Source organism: Orbilia oligospora (genome assembly GCF_000225545.1).
Source record: "Orbilia oligospora ATCC 24927 unplaced genomic scaffold scaffold00097, whole genome shotgun sequence".
In the NCBI taxonomy this organism is placed as follows: domain Eukaryota; kingdom Fungi; phylum Ascomycota; class Orbiliomycetes; order Orbiliales; family Orbiliaceae; genus Orbilia; species Orbilia oligospora.
Window position 1 is genome coordinate 2,045,341 of NW_011645654.1, and position 20,818 is coordinate 2,066,158.

Here is a 20,818-nt window from a genome sequence, read left to right on the forward strand (position 1 = left end):
TCTTCTCACTATGTTTCTCCTTCATGCAGATTCCTAGCCCTCATTTGCATCATGCGTAAGGAAAGCTTCGAGAAACGCGGACTGATCGATTACAACGTCCAGGTCTTCCAACAGGCCCTGGAAAAGGTATTCGAGCTCCACCGGTAGAAACATGGAGGGAGATCAATCCTAAAGCTTGACCGCGACGGGTGTTCCCTGTGTATTATCAAACCTAGAAGAAGAAAAGAAGAAAACCGGCGCGGAGAGGCAAGGAGTACCCAGAAGAGGGAAACTAGGCTTGACAACGAAGGGGAACGCGACGAGAATCAGTTGGAAAACGAACCCGGGACGATGTGGGAAGCGAGCAGCGGAATGGAAGGAAACGAAAATTAATATTAGGAAATAAATAGCGGTAAAATAAGCACTTGTCTAAAATACTTAGTACCTAATAATGTATGTACAACAATTTTAGGAACTGAAAAACTACCTAGTTTACCCCTGATATTGATTTTGCCGATGTAGAAACCTAGCCTTTCGCTTCAATAGCCTCCTTGATTCCTGAAAGCCTAGCGCAAGAAACAAAACAGCTATGAACCCCCGAGTGATCCTTCTTTAGCTTCTTCGTGGAACAGCCGAAAAATACCCTGCCCTGTCTCCCAGACTATGCTTTGTCGAGAGTACGTGGTGGCCATGGCTGTGGTTTGGCTAGTCTCGTATTGCGGACGCGGTCCACACTTTGTGGTTTGGTGTGGTTGTGTTGATGGCTGGCAGTAGCTGTATGTACACAGTTTGGTTACGAGACTGGTGTATGTAGTGCTATAGCCAACCATTCGCTGGTTTGACATGGATGTCAGTCAAGGGAGAAAAGGGAACCATGGGCTTGAGCTGGGGCTGGGCTTGACCTCCAGTTGCTTTTCCCTTCCATTCCCAGAGACCTTCCCCGCAGATATCGCCAGATCTGTATTCAACCCTTTCCTTTCCCCCCATTTCGAAGATGAATACCCCAAGTCCTTCCCAGAGGCCCTTACCACCGGCTCCACCGAGGCTCTTTGTTCTGGGACCAGGAACACACCACACACACACACCAACCTAACGGTGGATGCGGTTCATGATGGACCGGTGTGGGGATATGATGAAGGATCCGGGTCCGGATCCGAAACAACTTCAACAGCACTGCGCCGTGGGACCAGCTCACCGGCCAGGCAGCTTTAATATTCGCCATCGCCATCGCCATTCCCACCACCAGCACCGGGGACGTCATAGCATTCGGTGCCCAATCCAATTTGCTCTCCAGCCTATCAAGCTTCTATCTGAGACTTTCCCTTCCTCTGCCTTCTCTCAGGGATCAATCTCTCTTGTTTCCATATCGTTCAAGCTCCGGATCCTCTTGTGCACCCGGCTCGTGTAACACGACCATTGCATGCATATCCAGGCCCCATCCAACGCCTCGGCCCAGCTCCGAGGAAGAGGGTCCATACCCAGTATGACGCCGTTGCCATTCAACCTTTACTTCTTTGGGTTTAATCTCTTTTCCCTCTCGACTCTCGGAAGTTCAGCACGATCTCTTATTTAAACCCACCCCTATCTCCTCCATATCTCTCTCCCTCCCTCGTTCCCTCGCTCCCTCGCTCCTTCTTTCTTTCCGCTTCTTCATACAGCTTCTCAACAGTCCGTGAACGTGACCACTTTGTGGAAACTTTTTTTTGTGACCCCCACCACCAACAAGACATTCCCGAAGGCCCTGACATCCTTCCTAAAGCAATAAAATATCCTTCGTTCCCTTTCCTACTTCCCTCCGCAATAGCCTTGAAGCAGGACAGCTCCATATTGAATCGGTACGATGGTGCCCCTTCCAACAGGTGTAAACGAGTTTCCCCCGCTAACAAGCCACCATTATAGAAACCCGGCCCTCCTGTATCCGCGGTTCAATCTCGACTCGTTCCCATAAGCGGCGACCTTGCCAAAGTAAGTGGACGCGTCCAGCCTTTCCCATCTCTCCTCCAAAGAATCTGCGAAGCTGAGTGGTAGCAACAGTTTTAGCGTCTTCGGATCCCCAACTGCCATGCCGTCCACCGATTTTGACACTCGCCCACCACCCAGCTCTGATAAAGGAATCGATAAACCTTCATCGCCGTCCGCTGCAGCTAGCCCAACAGTGGTATCTGCCCAGGGTAACAGAGCTGGGCGAAACGCACAAGCTTCTTCCGAGCAAGGCTATAGGGGGAGCGAGACTGGCTCTGCGGAGATGGCCGAAGATGAAGAAAAACATGTGCCCCAGTCACCATATGTCGAATACAACCGGTCTGATACCTCAACCTATTCTTGGGAAATAGCTTTTGCAAAGCCAGACGAAACATTATCCGATCGCTCCGAGAGGATCAAAAAGGTGGTGGAGAATTCGAATAATCTGGGAAAGCTGGCGGGGTGTGAAGGATTATAATAGGTCATAGCCTTAGGCTAAGGGGGTTCCCCTTTGGTCCCACCCCCTCCTCCGTTGTTCGGCATGATATTCTTGATACCTTTCTTTCTTTCTTTCCTTCTTTCTTCCCCCCTAAATGCTATCCGGCGTACTATCTGTCATACTTTCTGCGGTGTCATTTCCCTTCCAGTATCCTCGATCTTCATCAGCATTTTGTTCATTGGGGTTCTTTTTCATAGAGTGGTATTTCTCTCCTTTTCGAGGGAAAAAGAAAGCGAAGAGACGACAGAGGGTAGAGTAGTTCATCGTAGTTAGTGATTCTATTTGATCGAAACAAATTGTATTAGTACCCCATCTTCTTACAATGCATCTTTGGTTTTTTGATTTGGAGTATTCAAAAGGGCTGTTTTTTTTTATAGAAAATCCAACACTTACCGAATTGATATGCAGGGCTGCAGATAATCATGCATGCAATATGCATGGCTTCGAAGCGCCCACATTTCGCTTACACTCCCGTAGTCGCTGTGCCCTTGCCTTGCGTGCGGGGTTCGATGGTAGTGGTAAATATGACTACATATTCTTGAAGCCTCGTTGTAACTAGCCCGTTGTGTATAAGAAGGGTCGAAAGGAAGTTTTGAAGTCAATGGTTTCCTTCTCTGTATTTTTGTATTGAGACCTCAGTGACCCGCGCGCCGCTACCGCAATTTCATCTCGCAGGGTTTAATTAATACTTTTATGTAGGTGCACTTCCTTAAGGCAATATCCGATTCGTCGAATATATACTCATCAGAAAGGTTTCCTTTCTTCCCGTAGATTTTGGCTTTTTCTTCTGCCGTGTGTCCTCGATATCCCCTGGGTCAGGATGGCATAAGTGAGCGAAAGAACAGTGCATACGCTTTGCCCCCCGGATAAGCCCCAGTTAAATGCATTGTTCGTCAGCATCAAGCAAAATACATTTTGTACTGCGATTGTGTTTACTTTTTCGTCGAAGGTTATCCCATCGCCGCCGGAGAAATATCCCAATTTCGAGGAAGCCCGATAGGCCGACGGGCCATTTCCACCCGGGAGTGGTCAAAAATTCGGAAGCATGTGAATGTCGAGGACTATGGGGGGAATAGATATAAAAAGATAAAATAAAATAAAAAAGGGGGGGACTCCTATGGGCTGCTACGTAAACGCAGGTGCTGGTCATACGATTCATGCCATTGTCCAATGCCATATACCGACTAGGATCACAGAGATTCGGCTCTTTCGGATTTTTTGGGTACGCATGGCGAAAGGGTTTCTTGTTTCCCTTCCCTAACCGGTCGAAAAGTCGGAACGTCGAAGATTTGGAATATCGGCTCGAAAATCATCAGATCCGGTGGCATGCTAGACGATAAGGGCGCCTTTTAAACAGGACGTGATCGCAAGGGGTGGAGGACCTAAGCTGGCTTCTGGAATAGACCCGGAGGGGAGAGGGATGTTCTAAGCTCTGTGCAAGCTAGACATGAGTTCCAGAGGACAATATAAGCTGGTAGCTAATTCAGAAGCTAGCTGACCCAGAAGATATGAGCCTTATTACATTTGGTATTCATTGGCGAAGCAAAAGGAAAAAGAAAGAAAAGAAAGAAAAAAGAGAGAGTGAGAGAGTGAGAGAAAGAATTTTCGGAGGAGGGAGTAAAACGAGATCAAAGAGAAAAAGAAGAAGCTAGTGAAGCTCGGGTATCCTTGTGGTCCAGTAGCGTGTCGTGTCGTCGGGATGCAAGCGCGTCGAAGGTGGATCTGTCGAGTATTTACGACTGCGGTGGAAAGGCGGGTAGGATGAGGGAAAGCTGATGATGATGATGATGATGGTAGTGGAGGTTAAGTTAAAAGGGCTTTTTTGTTGCCGGGTTGAAGGGGTTCGGCATATTTCTCCAGATCCTTTTCGTTTGGAGTGTGCCCTCGAAGGAGCCACAGGGTGCAGGTGAGGAGATACAATCCGAAGATGTATACGAGCCAAAAAGGCAAGGCGGCGAGGAAAATTAAGGATATGAGAAAAATGTCTGGAACCTTACAGACGATGTCGAGGAACGAGGGTGGATAGAAGCTGCGCGGTGGTCAGGAATAAGGAAGACGAAGGGAGGAAGTAGGGATCGATCTGTCACATACACGAACCCCATTTTCCGTTCTGCAACCAAGAATTCGGGTCAATGGTTCTGAGAGCGAACTAGCTTAAGCATTTTAATTAGTACTTAAGTAGTTATGCCGAGGATAAAAAGTGCTTTGTCTGGATGATATCAAGGAGTGGCTTGAGGGACCCACAACAAGCCAAGGCGTAGCTACATGCAATGCACCAACCTTGATTAGAATTATCGCAGGCCCAACCTTGGGAGATTTGTCGATATTAAATTTTTGTTTGGGGGTGAGGATAACGAGGATAACGAGGAAAACGAGAGGACGGAAGAGAAGAGGAGATGGGGGATGGGAGATGGGAGATGGGAGATCTAGAAGGGGGAGGGGGAGAGGGGGAGGGAGGAGATGAATACCTTACGTTATACCCTCAGAACCTCAGATCAGAGATCAAGTCAGTAATATCAACTATATAAGTACTGCTTCTAATTAACCACCAACAATTTAAATTATAAAATAGCAAATATTTTCATGTATTTGAGTACCAAGTACTTACATATGTACTAGGAATCCTTCCAATTAGAAGTTAGATGTATGTATTATATACTACCTAAGTAGTAAGTATATTTGTAAAACAGCAGGTATGCATATGTTGGGTCTATGCATGGCCACGTCGAGATTGATATATATCTCAGGATCGATCAAGACGAAGAACCGATACCTGGAATTAAGTAACCCTATAAGGTTCTTGTAATATCTCGAGTAGACAGATCAGTAGTTTAGAATATTAATATACCCCACTTTTTTTTTTTTTTTTTTTTGAAGAGGATTGTATTTTGAGGCTTAAGCCGTTTGTGGTAGATTGGATAACGCAACGGTAGACACACACACACTTACTAGCTTATATACAACCCTGCAGCCCAGACACTTTAAATACCTATAAACTTAGTATATATATGAAGATCTAGAGAGAAGAAGAATTCTAGAAATGAAGGGATGAAGGCATGACGGAATGCCAGAGCGAATGCCACTTAGAAGGACTTATATATAGGTATGTAGGTGCCCCCTTGCTTGTCGTACTTATTAAGAGGCATAGCTAGCAAAGCAGTCTCAAAAATACAACATTTGCAACGCCGATATCGATAGGTACTTAAGTGGGTTGGTACTTGCATACGTAGCTAGTATATTCTATTCTATCTGTTCAGACAAAATATTGGTTTATCTAAGTATCTTATCTTTACCATTGAAGGAAGTAGCAATAGGTGCTTGTATATATATACCTATAGCCAAGTATTTATAGCTTGGTTGCTTTTACTTATCTCCATAAAAAGTATATACTGTACTTCTACATCATTAGGGCCTGTGTAACATTCGAACATCGTACCCTCGCTACACACACCTAAGTAGAGTACTTCAAGTGTGTAAATACTTCAAGTATTCAAGTATAAGGCGAGTAAGTATAAGCACGGGAAAGGGGAGCTCGGTCTAAGTGTTTGAGAGCTCTATAATTCTCGGAATTTCCCTTTAAAATTTGTGGCACAACATGCAGCCTTTTATGTCCTTATTATAAACATGTCGGGATCCGAAGGTAACACTCCCTTTTTTTTCTTTTCTTTTTTTTCCCCCCCGCATGTATTGCCGTGGCACAGGTTCGATACATTTGAAAACAAAGAAAGGAAAGGAAAGGGGGGGGAATAGGAAGTAGATAAAGAAAGTAAAGAAAACGAAATTTAAAACGAGAGGAAAGGAGAAGATCTTAAGAGAAGAGAAAAGAAAAGAGGGGGAGGAAAGAAGTATACTATAGTATATCAATCAAAGAATAAAAGCAAATTCTGACCAGTGATGCTCACGCACCACCCAGTTTAAGTATATACTCGTAGAAATCACTTTTTTTGAACTATTGCCTCGCCTTGAGTTTGGAGCTAACAATGAATGTGTCATTCCCAATACAGTTCCAGCTCACCAAACAATTACATGCATGCGGTTGGTATTTCGTATTTATAAAGGAGAGAGAGAAAAAAGAGAAAACCCCAGCTATTCATCATCAATATTGATCCCGGAAATATCCTTGAGCAACCTCCTGTCCTCTTCCGTCAGCTCCCCATGCGCCTCTTCCCATTTTCGAACCGGATCTTCGTCATTTACCGCTATCGAATGAAGTCCCAAGTCGATATGGCTACCAGGGGTCGTTCCAGGAACTACCCGCCCCAACGCCGGCCTTGGACTTCGTCGATTCTTCGCAGCCTCCTCTTCCTCTGCCTTCAACCTCTCAACTTTTTCCATTCTCCTTCTCCTTCTTGTCGCCAAATCATCCGCTTCCTGCCAATTCAAAAAGTCCGTCTCATCCCAGTACAAAATATTACATCCAAGAATAGCTGCTCCCCTCCAGTTCCTGGCATTTGGATCCGCGCATATTCTATAAGCACTCGTCTCCTCTTGCCAAGTGTTCTCTTGCTCCGTCCGACCCCAGCCATATTGCGCCGTCCGTGTGAAATAGTCTTTCTTCGCTTCAATCGACATGGCATGTACGATCTTACGGACAGGTTCTCCGGATGACCCCAGTGGATCGAATACCGAAATTGCGCCATTGTTTGCACCAACGATCACAGCTAGAGATGTAACCGAGACACAAGTAATCTTAGGCGTCCCTGGAATCTTGCATACCCGGATAGGTGTTAGGAGGTCACTCGTCCTCTTGGTCGGGCTTCCTCTAATATTGAATACTAAGGCCCTCCCGTGGTTTGTGCCGACCGCAAATAATCGTGCGTTTCCGCCAACGGTATTATCATTTGGGGACACTGGCATCGCTCTCGCCAGAAAGGAATCATCCATAGCCAAAGCCGTGATGTTCTGTGGATTTTTACCTTGATCGAAAATCTCTTCTCCAGATTTAGGTATCCGAAGACGAGTCTTTGCCCAGTCGTCGGCTGAGCCAGCAAAAGCCTGACTTCCAAGGATCTCGGTCTCCGGTACATCCGGCTTCTTCTCAGTGAAAAGAGTATTTAAACGGTATCTGAATCCCTGAACCCTTCGCTCTTCGGTGCTTGTGGTGCTGAATGATACGATATTGTAACCTCCAAAATCCACCTCCATTATCCACGGTAATTTGAGAGGCTGAATGTTTTCATTGTCTCCAACAATAAGCCCCGTATCCCGGTAGAGGTCATCCAGATAGAATCCTGATATCGGCCTCTCTACCCTAGTTCCCTCGAGCATGGTCCAGTGGCCCTGAACGTGCGCCGCAATTCGCTTCATCTCTTCCTCTCGCCCTGCGTTTCGCTCGGTCTTGTAGGTAGCCGCTAGTTCTGCTCGTATTCTCATCCAAGCAGCATGCCGTTCGACATGATCCATGATGCTAAGGTCGTCTCCAATCGGGCCATTCTCAATTTCTGTGTCCGCACGTTGCAAATCCGCTTCATCCTCCTCTTCCTCCGTAAGCCCATTATCCTCTGGGTCTGGCCGCGACCTGGGATCCCCAGAAAAGGTCCATATCTCTCCCACGATGTTCTGAACAACACACCACGGCCGGCCAAGTGCCTTCTTCTCCGGGGTATAGTCGTTGTCAACTTTGACGCTAACGAGTGCACACCTCGGGGAAATCCTCCACTTTGCCATACGAGATGTCTCGAGAGCTCGATGTATTTGATGCCCAGGGGCAAGAGGAAACGTGTCCACCGAAAGCATGTGAACATCTCCTTCGCTTGTAATGTAAACGAGGCCGACGCCATATTCTGAAAAAATTCCACTGGCTTCTGGTACTCTAACAGGTTTATATTTTCCCTCGAGATGATTCTGTGGATCATTCGAAGCAAGAATCCTTGAAACCTGGTCCCCGCCTTTCTGCTCCGCCGCCTCTCTCTTTGCGCGAGCAGCGGCTTGTTCCTCTTCAGTCATCTCCTCTAATCCTACGCCTGGGATGGCACCGTATCCGGCCAAATCCGCAATCCATACGCCAGTCCCAATCCCGACAATTGCTTGTGCTGGTTCATGTGCAATGGGATAATCCATACACTCACCAGTCCCAAGTCTAAAGCCACAGAGGATATTAACCCTATTCTCGCTCCATCTGCGGCCAATCACAGCAAAACTCCCAGCACCATTTTGGTGCACATCCACGATTTCCATAACATCGAAAGACGTCGCAAGTGTGTGCTGCGATTTCTCGTATCTTGTAAAGACCATAGTCCCACTGTCTTCTTCGGTCTTGAACTGCCCGTTCCCAGGGGACCAAACACTCGCCTGTCCATTTCCTAAATTACAGCTCCTGAATGAAGGAATTGGATGATAATCAGGCGGTGAGCCGTTGGTTTTTTCGTTGGGTTTCAAGGGCTCCTTATCAAAGTTCGCGAAAAGATGTGTGATCGGTGGCTGTATCAAGTGCATCATTGACATGATCACACTCTTAGGAATGGTCTTAAGGTGAGTAGATTTAAATTGTGGCTCGACATATGTGCTGCTAGTGTTACGATTTCCAGCTTCACGGAGTTCTGGGCGAGCTTTGTTAAGGTTACGGAGAAGACGAGAGCGTAGGATGGCTTCGGTGCGCCAGTGGTTCGTTTCAAGGTCGTCCGGGTGCAGCTTGGCCTGGGCCGGATCGGGCGGGGCCGTGAGGGGTGTGAATTGGCCCTTTGAATCTGGAAACCATTGGAGGAAGAGGAGTCTCCATGTATGGGGTGATGATATAAGTTTGTGAAAGTAATGGTTCGTCAGTGTCAATGACAACAGTGATGGTGGATCGAGGTAGGCGATTATGTGCCGCAGTATTTCTGAGAGATACGGTGATATCGAATTTAGCTCATGTTTCGGCGACTCCTTAGCTGGAAATGAGATAGAGCGTGTGTACGAGCACACTTACCTGTGGGGATCTTGTAGATATAGGTCTCTCTTGGCGGCCCCTTGGACCGAGTCCTCATCATGTCAGCCATCTTGGGAGTTCTTTCTCTAGGAAGTTTCCACGGCGATCTAAGACAATAATAGTGTGAAGATGAAGATGGCAATGACAATGAAATGGTCTTTCTCCTATCCTATTTTATTTTTTCTTCTATATTCTCTTTTTTTTATGTTTTATTTCTTCCTCCCCGTTGAGGATAAGGCAAGTCGTCGATGAAGTTTGGTTCTGAGTAAGGACGTATGACGGGATCTGACAGGTTTGCAGGGCGAGAAGCAGTCTAAAAGTACGCGAATGCGAGCGGGAAAACGGTCGGGTATCGAGACATGTAGCAAACGGAAAGATGAAACAGGATGATTCGTGATGACTCGAACGAAGCAGCAGCGTTCGAGTCAATCGACAGTAGAGAATGAGGTGGTGAGCAATACCTAGCTTCGACTGAAGAGAGGATGGAAAAGAGGCGTGGATCCTGGAGACCTGAGGTTTGGTTTGGTGGGGGAGCTGACACATAACTCCCAAATGAGGGGAGCCTGCATGCTGCTGCAGCTGCTTAGCGCATTCACCCACTCATTCATCAATGGCAGCCCCCCAGCTCTATACTAGATCGAGCATGTTCACGGTTAAGCATGCTGGTATATGTGTATGCACTTAAGGTCCTGCTGGTAAGGAAGGAAGGGCTAAGTAAGACCTTATGATGTGGATCAGATTGCTATAAAAGTACATACAGGAGAAGGGAAGTTCAATCAAGGGCGCTGCAGGAGGCTTTTTTCTCTTCCGTCTATTCAAAAGACAAGGTGCAAGCTATGCCATTTTGTACAGAAACCCAGTCCAACGATAGAATGATACTAACTAGGATACCAGAAATAAGAACCTGAGGAAGTGTGAGTGAAATAAGGGTGATATGAAGGGGGAGAACGAAACGATAAAAAATAAGAAAATAAAAAAAGTACGCTTGCGAGCAGCCGGGGTTGCAGTGCAGAGTGAAATTCGAAATCAGGACGAGTAAATTCGCTTCATAACTTCATGACTCCATGGGACCGAGAAGGACAAGAAAAAGAACAAAAAGAAGAGGAAGAAAGTAAATATCAACTACCAATTGATGCAGTCCCTCTAACGACCGATACGCTGTATCGGAAGGATTAATGACTGTAGTTGTAGCTGCAAGAGAATATAAATAACCAAGATAGCAGCCGAACTGAGGTCTCAACCGGAGAGGCTCATTTCTTCAACTCGTCCATTTCGTTGATCTCATTGTAACTGCCGTGGTTATCAGGCAAGAAGCCATCAGCTCCATTGTTCTGCTGCTGTTCTTTCTTCTCCTTATGCTTTTTCGTCATACTTCGGACCAGTTTAGCCACCTTCATCTTGGTGGAAACAGTATGCCGAAGTCTGTCGCCCGGATCTCCTTCACCAGGTCCCAAGGCCCGACCGCGGTTGCCAGAGTTGGTACGGCTCCATGAGGTACCGCCGTCGGCTGGTCCAGTTGGTGACAACGGAGCTCCTCCGGGACCAGCACACGCCGGGTCATTGCAGGCAGTGTTCTTTTTGAGAGTGATGGGGGGATCCGAGGTGGTTTCGGGCGAGCAGTACTCGTTCGGATCGGAGACACATGGGAGGTATGGAGGTGACTCGAACTCCGAATGGCCGCAGTTTACATAGATGTACTTTCTGTACCTGCACATTGTTCCAGAGGAGGGTTCGGATGTCAGGGGTGGTGGGTAGGAGGAATATGTTTCGACGAGAGGTGGGTGAGTAAATTTTATCGGCGCGAGGTGTGTCGTGTGTGGATGTCGTGTGCGTGGTGTGTTCTGGGTTCTGTGTTCTGTGCAAACGAAGTAGTACAGAAGGAGGAGGAGGAGGAGGAGGAGGAGGAGAGAGGAAGAAGAAGATGATGATGATGATGAAGAAAAAGAAGAGAAGGAAGATGGAAAATAAGAATAGGAATAAGGATGAGAAGGAGAAGGGGAATGGGAAGAATCAGACCCTTTCGATAATCGATCAAGTACTGAGTAGGTACTTATTTAAAAGGGGAGGGGGGTTAGGAGGAGGACGATAGGAAGAGTATGGAAGGGAGTGGAGAGTAGGTAGGTATTTAAGGACTGGAGTACTATAGTACTCTACTTACTTAATGAAAGCACTTACCTACTTACATACTTACCTAAGTACCTACCAAGCTGCCTTCTTTGGCTTTTATCCCTCACCGTCCTGCTCCTGTTAACAGCTACCTACTACCAAGCCATTTAGATTTACAAACAAGCTCCGATTCCTCTGTCGATTTTGGCCGACTAATCAGATGGCCGCCTCGAACACTCCTCGTTACAGGTTACAGGTTACAGATATCCCAAACTCTCGCCCACCCAAGAAAGGATGATTATTATTGCTATTATTATTATTATTATTATTATGGAGCTGCTCCTCTGCTCAGGGTTCGTGCAAAAGCAAGCTTCGGACGAACGATTCGGTTACAAACCAAATCAAATCAAATCAAACCAGACATGCCACCCACCGCGCTTCACTATTTGCAGCCAGATGGGTCTGCAAGGACAACCTCCAAGGGAACCAGCTGCTGGAATGAGATCAAGGGACGGGAATGTTTCATCGGAAATTTCTTCGGCATCGTTATGATCTAGGGCGCGATCGAGGTTTTCATCACCTAGGTGTACTACCTACAAACGTACAAACATACAAACAGACTACATACATACACAGGTGCCTGGTACCGGCCTGGGTACTTTGCGTGCTCGTCGTCCCGTTAATTCGTGATATTTCGATGGATGGATGTATGTCTCGCACCGTGCATGAACATTCATGCTGGCAAAAACCCGTTCCACTTCCTGGATTGGAGCCGGTATCGCGAACCGCTCGCTGGGCATGCTGTGGGGTGAGAACCTCGAGGATTTTTTTTCTTCCAGGGTTACACCGCAGCCTGTTCCTGCCGCCAAACCGACCCACTGACATGTGCGTATGCATGGGGCTGGAATAATTATGTACCGAACCAAATTCATACAATCGATCATACGAAGTACTATAAGTACACTTGCTTACTTTCTTACCTAGGTAAGTATTAAGTAAGTACATACATATATACATACATACGTATATTTAACAGCCAGGGGGGCGGTATTGCAAATTTCAATATCGATTCCAGTTTACCGGTGCCAGGACATATGCAAACCCGTTGGAAATCATATCGCAAAGAATCGGGTAAATTGATAACGACCTGACCAGCTAAGCCAAGGAACGAACGAAACGACCAATTATAGCGCCATGTAACTCCTAGGCGAAGTACATGTACTTTTTATATACAGATGTATGTATGTATCCACCTGGAGGACTAGGTAGTAAAAGCCACTCGACCTTCCAGGGCTGAACATTCAAACGAGCTAGCACTGTGTGACTTCCGCCCAATATTATCTCATTCATCCTACCCCGGCTAGGCATGCCAATGAAATCTCAAATCTCACACCCGCCATAATTTTTTGCAGACCACTTTGCAGATCCATATATAATACCACCCCTGGAGCTGAAGATAAGATTCAATGTCGACATCGGGTCCAACTTTCATAAATGAAGTTGAAATATTCCACAACCGATCGCTCCAATTCATCAATTGATAATGGGTTTACTGATCCATCTATCTATGGGTGATATGAAGCCGTATATATAAAAAATTACACGAGTCAAACCGCTGCCTATTCGTGGGGTACATATCAAGCTCCATTGAATTCAACAAACAGACATCTAAATGCTTCAGCCACACTATCGAATCTTTATATAGGTACTGAGATGGTTAAGGATGCCCTCTTGGCCCTACAACAACCAAAACCTACATCATATCAGAAACCTGAATCCCTTTGCCGCGGCCTCTCCAGGCAAACCTTGCTCCTCACGTCTCTCCACCTGGCCCTCCGCAGTCAGCCCTGTCTCGCTAAGATCCCCTTCTTGATCTAGCTTCTTATTGAGCCTGACAAGTATCATTCGAAGTACTGTAGCAAATATGATGCCCAAGACTGAGGTTCCACAATTAACGCCCATAGCAATGGCTGAATTCGGCATATACGGTCAGCTTTCAATGGCTCTAACTACTAGGGCTCAGGTAGTTTACTTGCCGTATCTCGGAGCCGAGGGTTCAGTGTACATGTACGCCGTCCAGATTGAAGATGCATTGGAGACCGCATTAATCGCTGCGAGGGCAGCAGCCCGCTTTGTAACCGGCCGTGGCAATGTTGCAGATATCCAAGAGAGGGCACAGATGTACCCCCCATAGATACTCGCTGGCATAAGCATCATTGCGACTAGACCTATCGTTAGCATTTGCGCTAAGATTCGGGGCCAGAAACCGGCAATTACCATAACGTGCAGCAATATTCAACGTAGAAGCTGCCAGGATAAACGCTACTACCGATATCTAGACACAAATTCAACCAATTGGGTCTATTTTCAGTTGCCTCCACGGCCGCGGAACACCTGCACTCCGTGGCCAAATCTCGGAGCAGAACTTACAGCAAGTGGGATGACGATATGGAAGTACCGCTCTCCCTTTTTATCCGCATGCCAGGCATTACCAAGCACGACGATCGTTGCGAGTATCTTAACGGAAATTAGCCACCCAATACCCATCGAAGGCCTCAGGCCCCAGATCTAGGGCAACTTACATATGGTGGAGTCGTCAAGAGAAGGGTCTCTATTTTCCCGAATCCAAGTGTTTGGACGACAATCGGGAAAAAGTTAGTAATAGAACCCGATGCGACGCAGCATGTCACGAGAACCATAAGGATATACATCTTGATATCCGTGAATGCGAGTTTAAGGCCGTGGAAAACTTTCTGGGCTTCACTCCCAGACCAATCCTCTTCTCCAATGTCTCGTTCTAGGACCCGTGGGTCAATGAATTAGTTATCACACACTCGCATTATGTTTCAGGCCACTCACCAAGTCTCCAGCAGGCGAGTTGCCGCTCCTGCTCGGAAAGCCATTTTGTCGTTTTTGGGAAGTCGGGGATGACAATCCAGATGAAGAATGCGATAAACACCTACGGAAGTCAGCCGTTTGTCAAGTCCCACGGATAAAGCATCAAAATATGAAAGCACCATACAGTAATAGAACCCTCAAGAATAAAGAGCCATCTCCACGCCGAAATTCCTGCTTTACCATCCAGGCCGTCCGTTATTCCAGCAGAAATTAACCCTGACACCGCACCACTTATCAAGCTACCCGAATATAAAATTGCGGTTCTCAACGATAATTCTTTACGAGTATACCAACTCGATAAATAGAACAAACATCCCGGGAAATAAGAAGCTTCGATGAAACCTAAGAAGAACCGACAGACGAGAAGACCGGAGTAGTTTTGGACTGCGCCAGTCGCGCCGCTAATAGCCCCCCAAACCATCATGACGACGGTGAAGTATATGGATGGACGTCCAATCTTATCTAGAAACAGATTCGAACTTCGTTTTCAACAAGATTAGTCTTAATATTTTCTACGGTCGTGACTTATAGATTCTACTTACGGAACCTGCATTAAGATATAGCCTACGAAAAGGATCGATACGGCAGTATTGAATTGTGAGGAAGTTAGGCCTAATTCATCCCCCATACCAGCAACCTGAGCAGCTAAATTTCGATTAGAAATAAAACAAGAACAGTAAAAAAGTGGTTAGCAGCCATACTAATAACAGTATCAGATGTTCCAACGGATGGAAATATAGAATGTAGTAGAACCTACCAGGGATATTGTTTCTGTCTAGGTAGTTCATGATATATATTAAAATGATCATTGGAAGCAGTCTAAGATCAATCCTGCGCTTGAGCTTAATTTCAAGTTCTTCGATCTCTTCGTCTGAAAGACCCTTAAGCAGTGGCGGCCTCTCATTGATATCTCTTCGTGAAACGATACTGGTAGTAGTACGAAGGGTCGCACCACCGGCGATACTAGCACCGTCATCAATACCCCTGGGCTCTGCGGTGCTGTCATTATTGTCCGTTTTTCGGGTCAATATTCCTTGCATTTCGGAGTAATCGTTATAAAATAGAGTATCTATTGCTCTGGATTTAATATTAGCAGATAATAGAGTATTTGGCCAGGGTAATATCGCAATATTTTTATCACTCTCACATAAGCTAGAAGGCAAAGGCGGAAGGTAGGGATGGAGAGGGTATTAGAGGGTCGTACGTTTAAGCTAAGGCATGCATGCGCATGTGGTTCGCCAATTACCAGTGTCAGTATTTGCAATCACAATTGCAGTCGAGGTATATATTCGTTTATAAAAGGGCAATCACAGGTCGAACGAAGTCTCCAAAGTTTCTTAGGCTTCGAGGTATATATCGATATGACCAAATAACAGTTAAGCTTCTCTTGGGAGGCAGCCAAGCAGTTTTATTTTATTTTTTTTAAATCAGCATTGTCGGTTGCGGGATACCTTTGAAATGCGAAAGAGGAGAACTCTGACCTCGAAAACCGGATTGGTGAAGATGGTGGCTAAATCAACGCCAAGCGCAGCATGGAGATTTTAACCGTACTGCTGATCTGGTTGAAAAATGTTCGAAACTGCCCAGATATAACATAATGACGCCGGTCAAATACCGGCTACCCCAAGTGGAGGCGAGCGGAGAACGTGACGTTACATTACATTACATACTTACTTACTCACTTACTTAAGCATGTAGCACAATAAGTAAGTTGTTTATGCGGGTCGACATTTCTTTGGTCATGGAATTTGTATTTGTCGCCTGCAGCTGTCGAAACGTCACTTTCGATGGGCCTCCTAGCTAGCTGACATCTCACCTTCGACACCGTCATGATATATACTTATGTATGCATATACTGACTACTTACTTAACTAAGTAATTAGGTACCTGGGTAAATACTTGTAGGTAGGTAGGTAGGTAAGTAGGCATATTTATATATCATGATCATGTTACGCTACGGCCTACCGAGAAATACCACACGCAACACTTTGTTAAACCGAGTTGGTAGTAGAATGCGAACGAGAAAACTCCCGTAGATGAGTAGTTAGTACTTAGTAACTATGCCTTCGCCCTGAACATGTACGTGTGCCGAGGTGGTAAGTTTGAAGGTTGTTAATATTATAAGGTGCCTCAGTACTGCAGTACGGTAGCCGGCAGTCGTAGCTCTACCTGGAACAATGGAGGCCTTTATATCTCGGTGGCCTTGTTTTTAAGTAAGTACCTAGTATTTACCTACTTGGTACTTAGGTAAGTAGCTATGCCTCCACTTTTATTCTCCCTCTCCCTCTTCTTTCTTCAATCCCTTCTTCCAACACACCAACCACCTAATTCAATTCCATCAGTGCCCAGCAGAGGCCTAGTCTATTGATATCGGCATCAATATCTTTCTCCTAAACGGAACGTGGCATCAAGCACGACAGCATCCTAAAACCGTTCGCTCCTGTTCTTATCAGAACCGACCCTAGCAGACCCCTCAATGGCCATGGAGGAAGAAGATCCCAGACGTATTTCCTTCTATAGGGTTGCAATCAAAATTGATGGAGCTGAAGTTAGGCTTCATAAAGCTAATGTCAAGTTGAAATTGTGAGTTTACAGTCCTTTTTACATGTAGGAACGTCTTAAAATGCAGTATACCAGTACCGAAGTACTTAGACCCACTCTAGCACAATATGGGCCAATGAATCAGCGCTAGCACTTATTTAAGTATTGCAACTGACCTAGTTATGCGTAGATGTGGTCAAGATAAATACTCCCAGACTCTCAAAGTATTCTGGACAGCAGACAGATTCAGAGACCAAACCCATAAAGCTTCCAACCCTCCAACTACCATGAGATACCGCTCGCACTTTTTGCCCCACGGAAACTCCCCCCCCCTAAGACCTCAAGCACGTGACGAACCCGTTAAATAAAAAGTCCCGTCTAAATGCAGCGTCTACTCTAGTCTTGTGTTGCAGACGCGGCGTCTACTCTTTGATCATCGCTAACTTCAATGCTATAACATGCAGTATGCTTACGGACTGGAGATGGACGGAGGTGTCATCATATCAGGTGCCGCCGGTTCGAAAAATGGCTTTACGCTAATCACAAGACGCTCTGTAAGTCAGAGTCCAACTACATCTCTCCCAGCTATACCCACGAGTTAGTATGGTTCGGCTTATCTTCATCTCGATGACAGGACATCGCTGCTATCAGGCAAGAAACCTCCGGTCCTGCTGTGGACGGGCGACGGTTGGTGCTAATCGAAAACTGGTGCTACCATGGGAAATTTCCACCCGGGTGGATTGATATCCCGCACATAAACCCAGATACGATCTCCGGTTTCGTCACCTTTGAATTCCGTCCGTTTTATAGCCATGAAAACTTGTCGTGGGAGGAAAAATGGGAAACGAAGTTTCCAAGAATAATTTGCATCCACAACGACTGGTCAAGCTTCTGGTGGGAAGGGTTTTCAAACATCAATGTCCCTCTATCTCGAATTGCCGGGAACCCAACGGCGACACAGTCTACAGCAACATTGATTACCTCTCGCTTCGCTTCATACCCCAGGCCAAACCCAGCTGAGGAGCGTGCTACGCAGACCTCCCCCAAAGCAAGACCCATCGACGACGGTGCAGCCCTCGGTGACAATCAAGCCCGCGACGATACCTTCAGCGACGTTCCTAGTGATATCCCTAGTGAGAGGCCTTCCACTCCGATTGAAAACTCTCTTACAATGGTCCCCGATGTTTCAGCAAAGTATGTTCCTACTATAGAAGAACTGCTCGAGGAGGCCAGCGACGTCTTCATCCGCGCAAAACTTTTGGAACTTAAGTACCCTGAAGATCTCTGGAACTACAGCCCGTAACCTAGTCTGACCAAACTCGGGTTTGTGCCTCATAAAGCCTGAGTGCACGAAGCAATCCATATATATGCTCCTGGGTCCATGCTCCACTTTTAAATTGATTTGACACAAGTTTCCCACTTAAGCCTTTCTTTCCCTCTTCCCCGCATCACCGTACCCCCTTCGACTCTTCGCACACCCCTCCTTATCAGACATTTTCCTATTTTCCGTTTTCTATCACCTTTCTTTATGTTTTCTTCCACAACCCAGAGGTATTCTCCGTCACTCTCGAGCAATCTTTGTTACTTTGTGGACTTCTCGATGCAAACCTTTCGTCCGTTTCTTGCCCACCCGCTCATCAAGAAAAATATAACTATGAACCCTGAAATTTAGTTTATTCGCCCCATTAAGTTTTCAACACAATCGTAAAAATATGGCTGTCAACCTTAAAACGGATAAGCAGGAAGACGACCCCCCGGTTTAATACGGTTTCGGCGAGAATTAAGAAGTATCTCGCAAACCCCTAACGCATTAATATGATATCTTTGGCCTATATCGATACATACCTAGGTACCTAGGTATATAAGTACTTATATCCTTTCCTTCAGTTCTGACTTATTAATATTATAATATGCCGCGTCTGGTATCGTGGTTAGCGTTTGCTAGCTCGCCGCACGCCTACAGCGCATGCCCATGCGAAACTAGCTCTCGTTGCGTCACCATGCTGGATTCGGCCACTACCCAAAAGGGACCAAGAAATAAATACCACAAAACCAACACAACCTTCTAAATAGTGGCATGTGTGCTTTTTCATTCGTGAAGGCTGAATCATATTAATATGTACATACAGGGAGGATCCTCTCTCCCAGAGAATCATAAAATAAGTGATACAAAGGTGGGCTCTATAGCTTCGGGGGCTTGGGCGGTCTTGGTACAACCTGTTGGTCAAGTACTCTATACAAATCGTCCTCATACATCTTCGTTCCAGCTGTCAACTCCGACGTCTGAATAGCCCCAACACTATCCGACCCAGTCGCCAAAACGCCCGAGGTACTCCACCCAAGTATTTGATAAGTCTCAGCTTCGATCCATCTAGTCTCTATATGTCTTGACTGCGACGATAGGGTCGAAGGAATATACTTCAACAGCCACACAACCCATTTATTCGCCGTTGCAAAATTCGCGGCTCGAGCGGGGTACCCCACATTCCAGGAGACTTCCAGACGGTTAACGGATTCGTGGACGGTTTCTGAGCAAAGGAATTTTTGAATACTAGCTGTGCCGTTCTCGGCTAGGAATGCTAGTTCGAAGCGATACATCGGAAATTTCGGTTTTAATTCTGGATCTTCGGATTCTGGCGACTCTAACTCGATATCGATAAGGTAGGCGTGGCGGAGGGTGAAGTAGCCTGGCAAGGGAATATTGGGAGGCTGCTTAGACATCAAGCTAGTCTCGGTTTCGACGAGATGGAGGGAGCGGATATGGTGTGGGAGGATAAACTCGTAGAGTTTGAGATCGACATAAGTTCGAACCTGAAGGGCGTTATAACCTGTAATTTCCTGGGTACCGGTACGAGCAATGATCAAAACGCCCTTGGGAATAATGCCTTTGTTGAGAATGTGGATCTGGGAGTCATTGGGCAGAATAACTCGATCACCACGTTTAAGGTCCTGAATTCGACGATAGTTCGACATCGATATACCGTTTAAACATTTCTTCCTATCGGTAAGTAGCCGTTTCAGTTGAGGCATTTGGAAGGAGCCCGTAGAATTCGATAGTGCCGTCGGAATAGTGGTAAAGTCATATGGGAACAAAACGGCCCCAGTAGGACAATGGAAGTCGTACCAGTCTCGCGTTTCGGTACCGGGGAGTTGAGTTCTTTTGCTGTCTTGACGAACGGGGAATCGTGCGTCACTTTCCGGGATTTTGAAGATATCTTTGATCTTACTTTCTTGGAGGGCCCTAAACTCGGAACTTCTAAAGAATGTATTTCGCCATTCTTGGGCTCCTTCCATGTAGAGGTAATTCTCCTCACCATGTTTTACGAATGTGAACTTTCTTTCTATCTTTCTAGGCATGGCTACGGTAGCTAAGATGAAAGATATGCAAAGGATGATGTTTTTTTGGATAAGGAGCGATGATGATGACGCAGTTTGGGAAGGTGAGATAAGCGAGGCAAGATGAAGTGGGCTGGACTGATGTGATGTGAGGTGATGTGAAGGTGGGGTGGGTGAGGTTGAGGTTGAGGTTAAGGCTACTGAAATGGTGGTATTAAGTACTCACCTAGGCACCTAAGTATCTAATACCTAGAAGCGGTACATCGGTGAAATTTACTAGCTGATAACCCGTATAAACTAGTCCGCCGTGGCATGGGCGCCTAGTAACCGATGAAATTCCATCAACCATAGTTATAGCATTAAAGTCGATAGGGTCATGTGCTGCGTTTTAAAGGCTCGTTTGTTGTGTTTTAAAATGGGGCATGGTATCGATAATTTTCTGTTTGGTTACGAGACTGAATTCTCTGAGCTTCTGTAGCTGTTGGGCGTGTGTGAATCGGCCTCGTTTCAATGTCAGATCTTCTGATTACTATAGTAGAACTTTATAGTAGACATTACGTGGTTGAGAAAATTCGTAGAGCTACAGACGT

The 20,818-nt window shown here is 46.1% G+C and overlaps 6 protein-coding genes across 6 annotated transcripts; 2 read left to right on the plus strand and 4 right to left on the minus strand.

Annotated features, from left to right (window-relative positions):
* Positions 1 to 2,041: 2,041 nt before the first annotated feature.
* On the plus strand, positions 2,042 to 2,419 carry AOL_s00097g603 (uncharacterized protein; the record flags this gene model as incomplete). Its single annotated transcript, XM_011126436.1, has 1 exon — positions 2,042 to 2,419. The coding sequence occupies one exon, from the start codon at positions 2,042 to 2,044 to the stop codon at positions 2,417 to 2,419; it is 378 nt and encodes a 125-aa protein (XP_011124738.1).
* Positions 2,420 to 6,526: 4,107 nt separating this feature from the next.
* AOL_s00097g604 (uncharacterized protein) lies at positions 6,527 to 9,417 on the minus strand (the record flags this gene model as incomplete). The annotated part of the gene is made up of 2 exons (XM_011126437.1): positions 6,527 to 9,309; positions 9,348 to 9,417. The coding sequence occupies 2 exons, from the start codon at positions 9,415 to 9,417 to the stop codon at positions 6,527 to 6,529; spliced, it is 2,853 nt and encodes a 950-aa protein (XP_011124739.1).
* Positions 9,418 to 10,597: 1,180 nt separating this feature from the next.
* On the minus strand, positions 10,598 to 11,062 carry AOL_s00097g605 (uncharacterized protein; the record flags this gene model as incomplete). Its single annotated transcript, XM_011126438.1, has 1 exon — positions 10,598 to 11,062. One exon carries the CDS (start codon positions 11,060 to 11,062, stop codon positions 10,598 to 10,600), a length of 465 nt encoding a protein of 154 aa, XP_011124740.1.
* A 2,419-nt stretch (positions 11,063 to 13,481) lies between these two features.
* AOL_s00097g606 (uncharacterized protein) lies at positions 13,482 to 15,391 on the minus strand (the record flags this gene model as incomplete). Its single annotated transcript, XM_011126439.1, has 8 exons — positions 13,482 to 13,675; positions 13,731 to 13,788; positions 13,884 to 13,970; positions 14,036 to 14,250; positions 14,313 to 14,412; positions 14,476 to 14,830; positions 14,894 to 14,996; positions 15,109 to 15,391. The coding sequence occupies 8 exons, from the start codon at positions 15,389 to 15,391 to the stop codon at positions 13,482 to 13,484; spliced, it is 1,395 nt and encodes a 464-aa protein (XP_011124741.1).
* A 1,959-nt stretch (positions 15,392 to 17,350) lies between these two features.
* Positions 17,351 to 18,195, plus strand: AOL_s00097g607 (uncharacterized protein; the record flags this gene model as incomplete). The annotated part of the gene is made up of 2 exons (XM_011126440.1): positions 17,351 to 17,446; positions 17,527 to 18,195. The coding sequence occupies 2 exons, from the start codon at positions 17,351 to 17,353 to the stop codon at positions 18,193 to 18,195; spliced, it is 765 nt and encodes a 254-aa protein (XP_011124742.1).
* An 878-nt stretch (positions 18,196 to 19,073) lies between these two features.
* On the minus strand, positions 19,074 to 20,249 carry AOL_s00097g608 (uncharacterized protein; the record flags this gene model as incomplete). The annotated part of the gene is made up of 1 exon (XM_011126441.1): positions 19,074 to 20,249. One exon carries the CDS (start codon positions 20,247 to 20,249, stop codon positions 19,074 to 19,076), a length of 1,176 nt encoding a protein of 391 aa, XP_011124743.1.
* Between the last annotated feature and the right edge of the window lie 569 nt (positions 20,250 to 20,818).